This window comes from Hirundo rustica, chromosome 2 (assembly GCF_015227805.2).
Source record: "Hirundo rustica isolate bHirRus1 chromosome 2, bHirRus1.pri.v3, whole genome shotgun sequence".
Lineage (NCBI taxonomy): Eukaryota > Metazoa > Chordata > Aves > Passeriformes > Hirundinidae > Hirundo > Hirundo rustica.
The window spans coordinates 104,015,668-104,033,878 of NC_053451.1; the positions used below are offsets into that span (position 1 = coordinate 104,015,668).

The window sequence follows — 18,211 nt, forward strand, 5'->3', positions numbered from 1 at the left end:
TTTCCACCTTTTTCCTATTCATGGTCTCCTTGCCTCCCCTGCAGCTGCCACAAGAATATTTTTAGAGCTACTTCAGCCCTCTGGGGTCCCACTGCAGGAGGCAGGTGGGCTGGGGAGAGGTCAGTTCCTGCTGGAGCCCATCTGATGGGCCCAGTCCCCTCCATCACTTTTCTCTCTCTCCACTCCATAGGCTGAACTGAGTGGAGTGAGTTCTGCTGGGGCACCAAGAGCAAGAATTAGTGTATTGAGCATGATTATGAGACTGGAACAAGACGCTGACTAGAGCATGGGAATATATACATACAGAGCTATAGTCAAGATGGATCTCCTGGATACATCTCTAAGTCCTGTAACCATAATTTGAGGGACTTTGGGAAGCATACTGGATGCCTGCTGTGATCTTACACGCCATCCTTACTGCCTTTCTCTAGGCACCAGGGAGGACGGCAGTGAGAGACACTGTTTCTGTCACTAAGGTGGCCACCCTTATGACCTTGTAGGCAAAAGTGAATGGATGATAATAGGAAGGAAGAAAATGCCATTAGAGAGAAACATAAAAAGCCAACTCCTAAAATCTTAAGAGTTATCCTAGTGGGGTATCGTTTTATCAATAGCACAGATGCACCAGAAGCTCTGTGCAGTGCAGGGGTTTTCATCATCAGAGAATTTAGTGATCTTCCAGGAGCACCACTGTGCTATTTTAAACACCTTTTTGGTTGCTACATGGCCTGTAGGCTTGTCACTATGCTTTAGGGAGTGCTCACTACAAGGAGGTTACATGAAGATTTCCCTTATAGTATTCAGTTCATCTTCAGCACTTCAAACAGACCAGTCATGACAAAAATTGGGTCTGAAAGCGGTTGTGCTTGCACTGTGTAATGTGACTTTCAGTTCCATTCACACATGATTTGGACAACTTCATCACAGATTAAATATACTAAAATTCAAAGATAGGCTACTTACTCTTTTTATGACATCCTTTGGCTGTATGAGACTTAAAGGAAGACTAGATAAAGATAATGACTCTGTTATAAGAACAGAGATTACAGAAAACTCAGAGGCAAAAAAACCCCAACCCAAAACAGGGAAAACATACTGCCAGGCATGAAAGATATGCAAAACTGCCTGTAGAATATAAAAATTATTACAAAAACCAAGCTATTTTCATTATCTGTAAATGCCTCAATCTGTGCAGTTATTTCCATTTCAAATTTTCTTTCACTTCTGTAACTTGATAATGCCATAAAAAACCACATTTCTCCATAATACTTTCTCTAAACAATTTCTTCCCTATGCAGTGCCCAAACATTTTTATTCAGTGCCATAACCTGGCCTCAACAAGCCACAAAACACAACCTGGCCCACAGCCCTGCAACACAGCATCCACATCCAGAACCTCATCAAAAACTCATTTGTGCCAACGGAAGGTCACCCTCTTGTTTCACTGCACCATTAAAACCACTTCCTGTGACTACTGAAAAGCGCCAAGTTTACTTGTAACCACAGCACTTAGAGCCACTAAACCCAGGAAACATAATGGAAAGACTTACATCTATTAATAGACCATTAAGCATACGGGAAAAAGATGCCCTGTGGCTGATGCATAGTATCAAAAGTCAAGAAACTAGCATGAAAGTAAAGCCCTACTCTCTCCCCTCCCTTCAGGAGAGGGAAAGGAGAACTAGATCATCCACCATTTATCTTGGAAGCCATAATTTGCTCACTGTTTATCAACATTTTAAGAGGCCCAACAGCACATTCCAGTCCTCTCTTTGAGGTCTCTTTCCCCTGCCACAGTGGGTCTGCAGACACACACACACACAGATGCCACATTCGACACAAACAAGGGAATGAAAACTGGCAAGATGCAGGCAAGTCACCAGCAAAAGGAAAAAGAAAGCACTTCCTGTGTGTTGATACCCCCCTCACAAGGAAAGGGAAACTAAATCCCTTAACTTAAAATATGTAAAAATCACAGTAATGATGTGTGAATAAACACTGCAATATTGTCCTGCTTTCCCCTCTGAGACAAAAGGAAAAGCCTTACTTGGGTGATTTGTCATGCAGCAAACTTCGGAGCTTAAAAAAATATTTTTGTTTCACATGACTGGGGTTTTTTTCAAAATTAAGTTTATTTTACTCCCAATATAATTGGATATTGAAAGTTTATTCCAACTCAACAATCAAGGCTAGTTTATTCAAACTGGAGTATTCTTCCAGCTCTCACTTGATCAAGTGAGAAGGCAGCAGAGCTCTGCCGGGACCCCTTCTGAACTCCTGCCGTGGTTACAAACCCAGGCATGCCACAGCACCTTTGGAAAGTTTGTATCTTTCTCTTTTGATCGCAGCCACATGAAGAATTTCAGTATTCCACACCCACGAGCAAAATTAATTTCAAACCATAAATATTTGAATAAGCATTTTTCTGAAATAAAGCAGAGCCTTGATGGCTTCTGCTTGGCACGAGACAGGTAATTTGATAATTCATATGGATGGAACTGGGCAAGGCATACTTGCAGATCTTCCCAAGTGAAACAAAACCACAAATCCTCCAGCATCTGGCATCAAAACAGACAAAACTGTACTAACTGTAGTAATTTTGCTACTATTTTCTTGAAGATTTTTTGAGATGCTTTTATAGTGGTATCCACAAATTGATATATGGTATCATGTATTTTTATCTAACATGCCCATTCCCATTGTATCAAAATCTCAGGTAGAAGTGATAAATTCTCACCCATTTTATTTACTGAAATCATTTCTAGGAAAATAAGTACCTAGGAGAAACTATTCAACAAAGAAAACTAGATTTATGAAGCTTCATGTAATTTCTTCTAAACCGGTTGAATGCACACCACACCTGTGATGGTGGTAAGGTTACGGGGCATAAAATCCATTTTTCTCCCTTTGCAAGCAGATTTATTACCATGCACAAAGCCAACAAGGCAACTGGCTCTGGGACAAAGTAACAATGCAGAAGACATCCCAGATTAAAATGCTCATCATATCACACCAAGTTAATACATATTCCATGGACTGGTCCTCTTGGAAGGCAAATGCAAGCACACAGGAATACAGAACATATGTAATTACTATTGAAGGGGTTGACTTTGAAAGCTTGGACAATTTCATCTATTTTTACTCAAAACACAGAAAAATGAGCATTTCCAGATTTTTTTACAAACGAGAAAAAAAGGGATTTGAATGTCCAACACCAGATCAAACATGTATTTACTCTTGTAAGGAAAAAAACAGAGATCAAGAAGTTAAATATTATATGATGCACAGGAAGCAATCTCTTCTGTTAAATCAATAGAAGAAATTGAGCTCAACATTGTTTTTCAACTGGTCCAATCAAAAAGCACATATGTGTAACACTGGAACACAAAAAGTTGCATTTTGCACATTGTAAAGGAATGAATTTAGCAAAAGTGAAACATTAATACCAGAAGTTTGCTATTGGCATCTTTATGCCAAGAAAAGTAACATGAAAACACAGGGAAAAAACAAACTTTGGCACACAGAGAAAAACAGTTTAAAGCAAGCTCATACCTATGCAAACAGCTACCACAACACAACTGTGCAAAACCTGCACAACATCAGGAATACCTCTTCTATTTATCACTGCTTTGGATCTTCTCACTGAAAAGCTGCTAAAAAAACAAACACCTGCTGTGTAACTGAAGTTTATGCGAAGATCACTGAAATGCTTTATCAATCTCAGCAAAGTAGACATTTGTCTGCAGCACCTCAATACCACAAGAATAATCAGCTCCCCCTCGATCAAAGGAAAGCTGACACAAACACATGAAAAAAGCAAAAATCTTCAGATACTCAAGTGCAAAAGCAAAAATGACATCCCAGAATTTAGGGCAAAACAGTTTGATCTGGCATTTGGCAAACAAAGATGACATGCACACAAATAATACATTAAATGAAAAGAAGCACAATACTTCACAAAGCTTCATATCACAGAGGGCATAGATATTAAATAGTTATGGGAAAGTGTAACTACTGTGGATAATGCATTTAAGAGTTACAAGAAGAAATTAAGAAAACTAAGAATGTGACCGACAAGCCTTTGAATATATTAGTCCATTACAACTGCAAAAAGCCTGAAATCTACATGCATTATGTATGTACATACACAGAGGACAACTCAAAGCCAGAAGTAATTCCGTATGAGACGTTTGTATTACTATTTAACTACAACAAGAAGTACTTTACTAAGATTCCTACAACATCCCGACCCACAGAGAGTGCTAGGGGTTTGGGATCTTGGCAGCTTCATGACAAAAATGAAGAAAAACAGTAGTGTATTATCTGAATGACAAAATCTGTCACATGCATAAACAACATAACAATAATCTCGAGGAGCTTTTTTCCCATTTTAATGGTTATAGATTTCTACTTTGTGAAACCCACTTATCTCTTATCTTTACACAGTGACACATCATCATCATTAATCATTGTGGAGATAAGACACAGTGAAAGGTATTTCTAAATATCCTATCTAAAGTCAGTCCAGGGTAATGTGACTACCCAAGATTTCAAGTCACATTTTTCACTGGGTAAGCTGCTTGAACACAAGTATATTGGGAAAACTGATACATGCCATGTTCCTACATGCACTAATTCCAGGCTTAGAAAAGACACCAGTAATATACCAAGTTGTGATGAAAGTACCAAACACTGGTCAATTACAACAAAATAACTCAGAAATTATGTAAAATTACCTAAAACAGGCAGATTAAAATCAACCCTGTTACAGTACTGAACTTTGCTTTTGATTACTTGGCAGAGCATTACTACTCCTTTCCACTATTTAAGCATATTATCCAGATTTTCCCTCTCAACCAGTAGATGTCCACAAGAAAGTTAAATCTGAGTGTGTAATTTAGTTACTTGTGTAACTAAATGCAGTTAGCATTCCCAAAATTTCTATTAGCTTCCTGATCAGCTTCATTTCTCTCCAACCTGAACAGTGGTTATTTGTAAAAATTCCATAAAACAGCATCTAAAAAAAAAACCAAAAAAGCATTATATAAATTGACGAAGAATCTAAACTGAGGATTACTGCTTCTAGGATCTGCTCAGCAGCTTGAGTCAGTCACAAACAAAGGGCTGGAAGCAGCAATGCCCTATCAGAGAGCTGATGCAAAAACCTGATTTCATGAGGAGTGGTAAAGATAACTAAAGAGAAGAGCCAAACAAGCTGCTCAATAATCCTGACACTGGGACCTTCTTGCAAAGGTGAAACACACAAGAAGGAAATAAGATAGTTTTTTCCAATCACCTGAGTAGTCCAGAATTGAACAGAATTTAAAGCCTTGCTCTATTCTGTAGTCTTAGAAAGCATTTTTAAGTCAATGACAGACATAAGGTTTTTTAAGAATTTCCCATCAGTTTTGGTCCAGATATACTGATTGACTGATAGCCAAGAAAGTTATAATTGTATTTTATTTATTCATGAGCTTTAAAAAAGCCTTACTACTTAAATCTTCATACAGTACCATCACACAGGATATATAGTTTCATTTGCATTAAATATGCACATGCTTCTTCAATTAGCGCATCTAGAAATAATTACCTAATGTTAAAAAAAAACCATTCCTGATACCTTTCCACTGCTATGGATGGATCAGCCACCAAAGGAGATGGAGATACAACACTACACAGCACTGTCCTATTAACACCAAAGTTTTCAGATGCTTTACTTTCCTAACCAGTGGATTTCAAGTGATACACCTTTTTCTTTTTTAAGGACAAAGCCAATATTACAATACTCTAAATACCAAAACAGTAACCCTGAGAGGACGCAGTGTATTAAACTGCCCTGAACTAAAGCCAATACTTGCAAATGGTAACATTCAATGAAAAGCAGCACATGAATTAACCTTGGGGATAAACAACCTTGAATGTCCATACATGAGAGAAAACAGTACAGTACAAAAAGAAGAGTGTAAGTATACATTGTTTAAATCATTTTGGCCTATAAGAAATCACTTCAAAAAGCAATGAGATCAAGAATAAAAATCCACACAGTATTTTTAAAGGAATCCACACATTAGTTCCTTTCACACAAACTGGTTTTGTAACATACAGTCTAAGATGGCACAACACATTTTTTTCTCTTAAATTCTTTTAGGCATGATCATATTTTCTATAGGGAAAAAAAACCCAAACAACCAACAAACACATTTTACTCTGAAAAATCAAAGTGTCCAGTATTTCACCCTCCTAGCACATACATTAAACAAATCTCACCGGGCAATAAAAGGAAGACGAGAGATTCAATACTGAGCCACTTGTCCTTCAAATGCTCTTTAGTCATTACCTTTACTACAGACAGCAGCAGCAAGAATGCCTACGTTTTGGTCACCTAACACTCCCGCTGACAAAAAGATTCCTATGGTGTCTTTTCAGGCTATTGTTTGCCTCATGCCTTTGATTTTTGGCAAAGGGATATAATTGAGCTCTGCAAATATTATTTTCTTGTGCCACAGGATTTTGCTATTTGTTTGCAGAATTATAAACAATTTAACAATACTCTGTCCCCTAGTCAAAAGATGCAAAAAAAAAAAAAAAGCCTTGTTTGTTACAGTTTGGTCTGGGCAGACAGTCTGAAGCGCCATACTTGCACTGCCATCCCAGCAATTTCTCCAGCACTGGAGGATCCTGTAGATCAAAACTCAGATACTGCCAGAGAACTACAAAGTTTTGGAAGGGGAATGGTGGCTACAGTCACTGTCTGTTGTTGGGGTGGGGCAGCATCCTTTTGGGGGACAACACCACGGGAAGGAGCATTTCACTCTGGAACTGAGAGGTAAGATCCTTCCTATCCCTATGACCAAAACGAGGACTCCAGGACCAAGACATACAAACATGAATTAAGAGAGCATCATTTCCACGTCCACACCAACGATTCACTTTAGTAGCTGTTATGCTTGTTACAAAAATGGCAAGTCTCACAAAAAAGAGCCTCATTCTCTGCTGCAGGAGATCCAAATCCCATCCATCCTGTTGTCTGTAATACACACCACACAAACACAATCTTTTACACCACATCATGTGTTATCTTCTAGCAGACAATTCATATAATGAATTTGGCCAAGACCACTCTATACTGCCTTCCTTCGACATTAGTGTTCAAATGCCAATGCTTGAGCACAAGTAATTACAATTGTCTGTGCCTGTCCATGCCCTACAATACGTGACCCATTTGATACCATCTTTAATTATAATACATGCTACCTTTTCTATGGATTCCCAATCTCATACAGGGTGAAAAATATATTATGTACTGATCAATATAAGGAGTGCAGGCTTTTTGCAACATTTGCTTCTGAAGACAGAATGTATAAACTAAAAAAAAAAAAAAAAACAAGTCTGGGAAGAGTGCAAGTGAATATTGTGAAGAATTCCTTACGCTTTAGAAAAGAGGTGAAAAAAAAATCCTCACAAATATGAATTCTGAGCATTAATTTCCTCCTATCTTCCATGTGAAATTCTAAAAAAATGGAGACCCAAGCCCTAGAAGTGCCTGACTGCTCAACAGCAACAGCCTTACAGCAAAAGCTACAACTGCTGAGCATGTGGAGAAGGGTGAGGAAGAGCAACAGAGGTGTTCTCAGCTCCTTCCTTGGCTCCTCACACTGTGTTATCTCAAAGAAGTCAGTCTCAGATTCCCACTCCATAAATTTGGGAGAGCAATCCTTCTTTATCTCCCAAAGCAATTGTAAAGCTACTTTTAGCCACTACAGTGGCTTAGGGGAAATTAATTCCCTCTTATATACCAGGTTTAGATGGTTTACCATCCACAAAGGAGAGGCTCCATACCAGATGATTAAGGTAAAAGTGTAATGAGCACCTGCATAACACCTTAATCACCATTCATCTCGTACTCGAGCCCAGGGGTGTTCATGCGAAGCAGGAGCAGCCAGACCCACCCTAACACCTACATGCGAGGCCAAGAGCCGAGGTCACGACCACCAGCCTTGGCCCCAACATCTCATGGCGCTGGGGGAATTTTTCCCACGCCAGGCGCTGCTCCACACATACAGCACAGCAACCTCCAACACATCTCACACACCCCCTTTTCACCCTCGGAAATTAAAAGTTACGCTCGTTGAGCAGCGAGCTCCTTAACCAGGAGCCGTGCCTATATAAGGGCGCTGCGTTCACGCCCGATACCCGCTCAACCAGTTTGCTGCCCGGGCTGGGCAGCACCGGCACAGGCAGGCCCAGGCACCGCCGGGAGAAGGAGGTTTACAAATCGCTGCCTCCCCGCTCTGCACTTCGGGGCACAGCCGCGCTGCCGCCCGCCCGCCCCGGCAGCACCGCCGGCGGCCGGGGAAATCGCGGCGGCACAAAAGCCACCTCACGGCAAACACCTCCCGCACCACAAAGGGCAAGGACGGGGCTCGCCGGGAGCCTCGGGCGGGACCCGCTCCGCGTCCCCTCGGGAGCGGCCGCCCTGCGCCGCCACCGCCGCGGCTCCCGCCGGGAGCGCCCGCCCCATCCCGCCGAGATGGCGGCCGGAGCCGGCGGCACCTGCGGGCGAGCGACCCCCGCCCGCCCCCTCCCCGGGACTCGGGCAGCGCCGGCCGCGGGCGGCGAGGAACGGGACGGGACGGCGCCGGGGGAAGCCGCGGGATGCGGGCGGATGAGCCGCCGTGCCCCGGCACCTCGCGGGGCCGCGGCCCCATCCCTTACCTGTGGCCCGCGGGTGGCTGCGCGCAGCCCCCGGCTCCGCCATCTTCCCCGCCGGTGCCGCCGCGTCCCGCCGGGGCCGGCTGGGCTGGCTGCGCCCGCGGCCGCCGCACAGGCGCAGTGCCCGCCCCGGCACCTGACGGCGCGGAGAGGGGAGGAGAGGGGCGGGACGCGGCCGGGCCCGCACGGCGGGGCGGGCCCGCTGCCCAGGTAGGGCCGCGCCCCGCCCTCAGCGCTCCGGCTTTGGTGCCCGTGCGCGTTCGCTCGGGTTATCCCCCAGAGCCGAACAAGGCGCGCTCTCCGGCTTTCCGGGCGCATCCGGCCCTTTTCCCAGATTTTTCCATCCAGGTGTTTGCGTGCTCTGTTTGCAGCCAGGTGCGGCCTCGGATGAGGCGATGGCACCGGGGAAAGGCACAGCCGTGTCCTTCCCGTCCCGCTGCGGTCGCGGTTCTCCCCGCGGGGTCCCTTCGGGCCGGGCTGGCCCTGCAGCGGCAGGATCAGTCTGTACTCGGTTTTACAAGGGGAGAAATTAACGCAATCTTTGTTTCTCCTCATCTGTCACATACTAGTGGTTGAACTCCCCTCACCAAAATTTTGGCACACTCCTTGTATACTTCTTTTGCTCCCCCGTTACTGGTTTTGCTGTCTCCAGGCCATGTTGGGACACGGCAGCGCTACAGGAGCGCACACAGCCCCAGGGCTTGTGGGCCGGTCCTGCTCAAAACGATGCCAGAACTGGTGTTAGATGCCAAACACCTTATTGACCCGTCTTAACTGCCAATTTCCCAAAATTTAAATGTAAGATAAATTTACTCCTTCCACCGTTCATTCTTACTCCTTTTGTTTTCTTCTTTTCGCCAGGCAATTATATTACCTTTATATTCTTTACCTGGAAGTACAGACCATAGTCAATGTGAGAGGATGGAGAAGGACAGCATTTACTTTGGTACTCCTGATGTGTCTCCTAGTAAATCACTATTTGCTAAGAGGCAATTACTCTGTTGGGGTGCTGGGCAACAATTCCATCTACACATTCAAATGGTACTCTCATTTTTGCCTTCACACACCTCAATAAAAGTTTAGCTACACAGATTTAGGGTTCCTGGTGCATATGATAATAATTATTCTAAATTTGCTTTGTCAACGAAATACTTAATTTTCATTGTTTATAACTCTGCCAAATTTAAAAATTGTCAAATGATGTTTTCATTTCAGCTGTTTTTCTCACTAACCTTACATCAAGGGGCTCCATTTATTATTCTACCTGTCTAAAGATTAAATTGCACAGTTTTGGTCACATTACAGAAAAAAAAAAAACCCATCTGTCCTACTGTAGCTGTTCTTCCTAATTTCCAAAAGCAAAAGAAAGAACAATTCCTGTAATTTCAATTAATCTTTAGCCTATTGGTGTCAGATGAACACATAGGAAAGAGCAGTGGGTCTCAGTGCAAGATACATGGGCTTAGTGATGAGGTGAAGGAAACAGAGAGGATGAATTTCCAGGACTGGGAAATAGGACAGCAGAGAGTGGATGTGGGGCATGAAAAGATGAAATATTATGGCCAGAAACTGGAGAAAGCAGTATGAGGGTATCTGCAGGGAGGGTATTCAGGCAGTAGCCAGTGGCTGAGAGGAGAGGAATGGATGGAGGCACTGGAGAATTTGCCCTGAGGAATATGAGCCCACCAATGCTGCCTCTTAAGTGGTCGTGAAGCCCACAAGCACAGTATGTCACATGGAGAAAGAAATGTTCTCCTGCAACTGTAATTTCCTCTGATACTTGGTTCACAGCATTCAGACTGGGAGTCATGCAGTAGGAAAAAATAAATAAATAAATAAATAAATAAATAAATAAATAAATAAATAAATATATTTTAAAGAAAACTTGAAGAAACTATACAGAAAATATGAAAGCTCTGAAGACAAAGCCTTCCCCTACAGTATTGTATGTTGTTGGTGATATGAATCAATTTTTAAATTACCTTTGCAGAGTGATTTTTTTCCACAAAACTCCTGCCTCATTCAATATAAGGATGTCTTTAATTAATGTACAGTTCTTCAACGTTTCTCTTCATTTTCATCATGCAAAGTGGAATCTTTCATGTCATGTTCTCTGTGCATTCTTCAAACCCTGCCTTGAAGGCAGGTTAATTAATTTTCATGATGACTTTCCTGTGGTAGTCTCATAACTCCCTCAAAACATTCATAAATTTAACTTTGTAACAGCCTTCTAAGTTGAAGTAGTACTATTATCACATTTTCCACACAGGGAAGAGCTAACGGAAGGTAATGTGTCTGGAGTTGTCTGTAGTGGTTTGTTAATTCTTTTGTGTTGTGGAGGCTGGCAGGTTGTTTTAAAGCAGGGAATAGTGGATTTGATACAATGTTGTGCATCCACCAGCACCTCAGAAACAAGAGCATAACTGTTCTTGCTCAGGTTTGACTTTAAATACTTTATAGTTCTTTAAGCACTAGATGTAGTGGGTTACTTACAATCTACAGAGCTTTGGTATGCACTTACACCTGGGAGTCAGGAGCTAATTACAGGCATGTCTGCATATTCAGGCATGTCTGCATATCCTTCTTCATGACAGATAGGGGAACTCTGGGAAAAATTTTAATATTCAACCTTTAAAAAGGAAGCTATCAACAGTTTCATTTTACCCATACTTCACAGAACAAGATTATTTTCTTGACTATAGCAGCAAAAGGGGCCTTCCCAGCTCCATGCATGCTGAGAACTGGAAATGTCACCACATCCCTCCCTAACCCTCCACAGTCCACCTTTCTTTAATGTCCCTTCCTGTCAGCAGAAGGAAACATCCTAGAGCTTGCACATCACCAGGAGCAAGGGGAGGGTCCATTGAGTGATAGTGGAAGGATTACACAACTTTTTACACAGTCCTATAGCCTTTGGTTGCTGGGGGATGGGATTGGAAAGTTTCTCCTCACCTCCAGCCCAGGCAGAAGTGTGAATTATCACAGCAGTGCCTGCAAGGGCACTGCCTGCACACAGCAGGGAGCTGTGTGATGGCTGGGCATTGCCAGTCTCTGATCAGCAGCTCTCTGGCATGAATTGTAAAGCAGTGCAGGAATTTTCCCAACACAGAACTTAATCTCTGTAAGGCACATCACATTGAGCACTCCATTTGGGAAAGTATTTATTGCAAACACTTTGGTTATTCTGCTTTCTTCATCTGAAGCCCAGTTTGTCCTGCTATGAATGAAGTTCTGGTAATACTTGTTCTAGATTGTTGTGTTTTAAAGCATTCTTTCTTTTATGGTTTGTTGCACACTGTTAAAATCAACACCGCTTTGACTTTCTTTTGTAGAAAATATTTTTACTCTCTTACCATATATTTTCAGGAGATGCTGTATTTAAACAGCTCTGTGCAAATGAGCTACAGTAGGTGGTGGTCAACCTAAGCCTGAGAAAAACTCAGAGGTAAATCTGCAGAGAAGTAAAATCTTAAAGTCAGCTCAAGATTCAGACTGAAAAAAAGCTGGAGGGACTGATAATTTTGCCACCTTAACAGACATTCAAATAAAACCTGTCAAAATTGTAAACTAATTTTGAAAATCTTGGCTTCTTTTCTCAGTGTTTTTGAGATGGTGGTATCTATGCAACCGAAGCCATCCCACCCTAGGAATGCTTCAGAGGGAAAACAGAACAGTCAGTCCTGGGCAAAGTAGCCAAATTTACAATGTTACACATCTGTGTCGGTCCACAGTTTTTGTTGTATTTTGCCATTTTGAATCAATAGCCCAGAATTTGAGTGCCCCAAAAAATGTAAGGCAAGTAGGGTGGCTGCCTGGGGTATTTCAGTTGGAGCAACTGGCCCAGTGTCACGCAAACACTGCATGTCAGAGATGGTAAATCCATTTCTCCTGGGCAGCATTTGTCTGCCTTAATTTCAAAATCATCTTTCCTTTCCTGAAACTCTTGGAAGTCCAGTGCCTCGCAACCTCTGGATCAAATTCAGTGCTCAGACCAAAGTATTTTTACAAGCAGTGCAAAGTCATCTGAAGAGAAGTAAGTCTTCAGGTAAGTTTTTGTTACCTGAAATAAACAGAACATGAGTCAGAAGTTAGAAAGAGTGTTTTAGCACATGTATCAGAAACTGAAGAAAAGTGGTGGGTATAACTAAATATAGTTATTCCTGATTGTTGAACTATTAACTCAGCATCTTAAGAATTCCCCTAAACAGATTACAAGGGCACATAGGAGTAAGACGAGGGGGAATGGCTTTAAACTGAAAGAGGCCAAGTTTAGACTAGATATAGGAAGAAATTCTTTATTGTGAGAGAGGTGAGGTACATGGACACATTGCCCAGAAAAGTTTTGGGGTTCCCCATCCCTGGAAGTGCTCAAGGCCAAGTTGAATGGAGCTTTGAGCAGCCCAGTCTAGTGGAAGGTGCCCCTGCTACCACAGGGGAGTTGGACTAGACGAGCTCTAAAAGGTCTCTTCCAATTCAAACTGTTCTATAGTACTATGAAATGACATAAACACTCATGGAGTAATCAACTGATAAGAAAGTTTCCTCACAAGAGATTGATCTTACATAAAAAAAATCATGGGCACTGAGTCAGTAAACTGAAGCACATTGCGAAAACAGAGAAAAATTTTTTTTTCCAGTAGCTTGAAATCTTTCTATAGAATGTGTTGGTGGTAGCAGTCTTGATTGTAGATACCAACAGCAAAATGGTGCTCTGTTTCAAAACCACAGTTTTGAAATCAGAACTCATGGTTGTGTTTCTGAAGGACTTCTACCTTTTAGTTACGAATATTTTTATAAAAAATAGTTGAATTTGCCCAGGTGAAATGGCTTCAGTTTCTGTTTGTCTCTGTATAAGAAGCCACAGATACTCACAGGCATTAAACATGCCTTTTTAGGTTCCCCTGATTGAAGAGCAGGAACAATGTGCAACTTGGTCTGCAAAAATCTTGAACTACATCTGTCTGCTTTATTTTTGTGTAACCGCATATCTAAGAACTGTCATTCAGTGAGTAATATCAGCCCAGTGTTAAAATAACTTTTAGGATGATTCATAATGGATTGCTTTTGTATTTGTTATTTGACATGTGAGAAGTGTATTCTTTCTTCTTCATGGGAAAGTAGATTTTTTAAAAATATTGTTAAATATTAAATTGTTAAATCACACCCCCCAATATCCTATGCCATCTGTGATTTTTTATACTCCCCAAATGCCTTGAACATGGGGCATATTTTCACTTGCCTCACACTTTTATCCTTTGAAGTTCAGTCATAGCTATTTGATTTGGAAAAGGTTGGCATTAACAGCATTGATATTCACAAAAATAAGTGAAAATAGAGCAAGAGAGGAACTCTCTCATCACCTTGTCTTTTGTTATATACTGACAGCAGAGGCATTTTAAGTCATGTACAAACATAGCCCTGTATACACACCCTGCTTTGCTGAGCATGGTAATGGGATAAACAGTAGTGGAATGCAGCACAAACATATTTCACATTGATTTTAACTGATTTAAACTGAATATTTTGTCAGCAATATTTCACTGGAAGAGTGATGTATATTATTTCTTCACTTCTCCTGTAAATAAGTCCTTAAATATTTGTCACCAAATACCTGCTATTCTCCTCCAGATTCAAACCCTTGTGAGCCATGAATCTTGAGAGCTGTGTTACTAATTGCTTTGCAGATTTGTGGGCAGGTATCAGTGGGGAATATGAACAAGTTAGATTTTAATGAGTTTTGGATTGCTTTTGATTCTGGGAAGCAACTAGAGATTATTTACTGGGGTATTAGGCAAAGAAAAGGCAAAAGCTCTATGAGATTTTCATGCTTTGAGAGGATGTGACACAGTCTTACCCTTGCTGGGAGAGGCAGAAGATAGGTCTTGCTTTGGAAATGAAGAACGTCTGCCCTGCAGCCATAGAAATATTTTTCCATTTCTCTTCACCACCTGCTGAAGTGATTGATATTTGCCTGAAGGATTTGCAGTTATTTGTAGTACTTTTGTTTAACTGCACGAGGCTACTTTGCCAGGAAGTGGAATATTCTTCCCCCAGCAACTAAACATGCAGGAGAAGATTATGTTATATAGGAGAGAAGCATGGAGAGGAATGTTCCTACCTCAGATTGATAATGAACTGTTCTCAAGTTTATGGAATATCAAATCCTAAGATGTTTCTACCCTGACTGAATGCCTAAAATAGCATTAAACTAATTAAGTTTAGTTATAATTGTATAATAATTATACTGCATCAGGTGTCAGTCAGTCAGTAGAGGTTTTTTGGTTGTTTTTTTTTTTTTACTTTTTTGGTTAAATGAGTGTCCTGAGTATGATAAATTCAGTCACTTCAAAGAGAAGGGACATCATGGCTACCCTGGGGATGCAAAACCTCTGCAACATATTGACCAGATAGTCAAAGAAATCATGTGGTCTTGAGACTACAACACTTCATGAGTAGCACTGCATCTGCAGAGCCAGACTGCCTCACAGACACAGTGAGACCATTTGCCTGCTCCATGCTCACACTTTCCTAAATGCCTGGTAAGTCCAGCACTTCAGCCTCTCTTAGAACTATCCATAAGATAACTCTGGGAGTGACATGGTAATTCTAGGAGAGAAGTCTGTGTGCTTTAGGTCTGCTTTCATAACTCATTTAAAATGATTTTTTAAATAATAAACATTCATGAATTTTTACCTTTAAGGAATCTATGACAGACCCAGATGTAATTTAAGAATATACTTAATACCTGCCCAGCACAGCAAAGTAGAAGTCAATTTGTCATTGCTTTTATTGAAAAAGAGAGAAAAAGGTTGTAAAATATGAGAATTTTATTTACTCTTATAATTAATTCCTCATTCTTCCTTAAATTCCACATACAAGGGTTGTGCCATGTGACTTGGCACACTCTGACATAGAGGAAGCAACACTGATCCCAGTGATTCTGTGGCTGCTTCAAAGCATGATAAATCAGGCTATGCCTGGAGATGGCTACAGTCTGAAGGCCTCCTGGTTATTAAAATGAGATCAATAATTTTTAAGCAAGCAGTGTTTAAAAAATGGCTGAGCTGAATCTGAAATCAATCAGTATAAAATATTATGCTGGGCATTTTAACACAAAAAGGGAGGGTCTATTGATAAAACTTGTTCATCAGGAATGAAATGGATTTTCAGGCTGAGCTCCACTGACTTCAACACAGCTACAACAAATTACTCAGTCTGCCTCTGAAGAGAAAAATCAGTTCCTTCAGTTTATAATGTGTAAACATTTGATTAAAAAATCCTAACCAGATATGCTAAAAAGATAAAATGACAACTTCAAAGAATCTTGTGGACATGCATTCGCATAGCTGTCATGTGTTTCAAACTTGAATAAACATCAGATATTAATCAAACATTAGCTTACCTTAATTTCACTGGTTAAAGATCACTGCCATGAACAATTGAGCATCCATTTTCTGCCTCCCTGCCAATCCAATCATGGAACATGATGCTTCCTCTAGATTTGAACTTTATAGGGATTACGACTCAGCAAATACAGTGTTTGCTTTTGGTACATGTCTATAAACCTCTGTAGCCAACATAAGAGAGACTATAATAAAAAATGGTTAATTGCTAGTTATTGAATAAAAATAAGCATGAGAGATTCTGTGAAAAGAGTGTCGAGGAAGGTCCCAAATGCATAATGCTGTTTTTGTAGCCATTTTGTGTTTTCTGAATTCCAGCTCTTTAGCTTTCCCTCTCCCCCCATTGGAAACCAGAATTATATCTAGCATGTATTTTCTAAATTCCCTCTTTCATAGATATTTACTGCATATTAGAATGCTCAAAGTTTGTTTTTAAAATAATTTGTGATATTTATGAGATATTTATTTACTCTGTCTTCAAGCTCAATTTGAAGATACAACCTGATGCAACTATCACAATTAATTGGGGGAAATGATGATGACTAAAAGCAGTGTTTCTATTCAATAAGAATTCTGACATTTCAGAATTTCTTTTTATTTCAAATTGAAGTAATGGAAATTACATTATTGTAGTAAAAATATTTAATAATTTTACAAATTTCCTCTAAAAATATGAAAACTATGGCAAAATTTTCATAGCACTCTTGCACATCTCACTGCAGGGTAGTGGTCTGTTAGCACATTTTGGAATAGGTCTTACAATGTTATATCTCCATATTTATAGAGAAACTAAAGGTACTTATTTTCTTTTCCAATTGACATGACAGACATCTACATCCCTGTCTAAATCCAAGTCCCAGGCTCTCTTGGATACTGCAGGCTCTCTGATATTCCAGTAGAATACCGTATTTTTTAATAACTTTTTCTAAACAATCTTTACTTAAATGTGACTCCTGTTATTACACCATCTCTTTCCTTTCCCTGAAGTCATTAGTGTAAAATGCTGTTTCACCATCTTTTTTTTCTCCTCCATCTTTCCTAAATGATGCATGTAATTCCATCCTATTAATCCAGCCACAATTGCTAATGCTCCGCAGGTATCTGTGTTTAGTTTTGCATTCTGACACAGCAGATTTGGATACTTTGTTTTGTTTTACCACAAGAGGCTATTTTTTACCAGCAGTTTCCCACTCCATGTATCAGTATTGGCACTTTCATTCCTCTGACCTTCTGATATTCCTTTCTCACTACATTATCATCACGCAGATTAAATGAACCTTTCCCAGCTTCGTTCACTACTTTAAAATTTAAGCTTTTATCAATCAAATTAGCCCTTGATCCCTGTCCAGACCTCAAGCTACTCCATGTGGCATGCGTGTATGATCCTCTTCCAAGAATGTTTCCCAATGGCAGACCAACCCTGAGCCTTCCTACAGGTCATCAGTTGGTCTTCACTATCAAGTTGCACCTTCCTTCTAAATCTCTAAAAAACCAAAAGAATTCAATTTTTTTTTTAAATACTGTATTAATTACATTTAACTGGGTTATAATTTCAGACATTTTTTCCATGTCTTCCTGCTAGCTGCCAATTGCTTCTGCAGTTGGAGCTATTTTTCCATGTTCATTCATAAGTCTTGACCTACTGGAACAAAAGAGTCAGAATGACCATCTCTTCTATGTAATTGCAATTAGCCAAAGTAAAAAAAAGTACTTCAATGTCCTAAGTAAATCACTACCACTTGACAGACACAAAAATACCCACAGTGTGGGGCTCTTAGTGTCAAAATCAGGAATGCCAAAGCCCAGCTGAAGCTGAGACTGCCAAGGGGCACTGGTTGGAACAAAGCAGATTCTAGAGATTGCTACTTGGAAAAGCAAGTTTAGGACTTCTACTGACAGAGGCCCCTTGTGACAACTGGTATTGACAACAAAGCTGCTGAACTCAGTGCCTTTTTTCTGCCTCTGTCTTCAGAGCCAAAGCCAGCTCTTCAACTCTTGCCTGTACAGACACAAGTGGGGAGGGAATTGGGCAGCCAGCAACTGAGGAGCAAGAGGTTAGAGAAGCTCTGTGTATTCAGATCCACTGGGCTGGATGG

At 40.8% G+C, this 18,211-nt stretch overlaps 1 protein-coding gene across 6 annotated transcripts in view; it reads right to left on the reverse strand.

Annotated features, from left to right (window-relative positions):
- Positions 1 to 18,211, reverse strand: part of MAP7D2 (MAP7 domain containing 2) — a 95,514-nt gene that overhangs the window by 71,964 nt on the left and 5,339 nt on the right. For 2 of the 6 annotated variants that reach the window (XM_040056048.2, XM_040056041.2), the window contains exon 1: positions 8,716 to 8,807. The exons of 2 other annotated variants lie outside the window; for them this stretch is intronic. In XM_040056048.2, coding sequence (XP_039911982.1) covers positions 8,716 to 8,758 — 43 coding nt within the window. In that variant the 5' untranslated portion in view covers positions 8,759 to 8,807. Of the gene's footprint in view, positions 1 to 8,715; positions 8,808 to 18,211 lie in introns of those variants that run through there. 2 more of the 6 variants (XM_040056051.2, XM_040056049.2) reach the window with 1 other exon arrangement.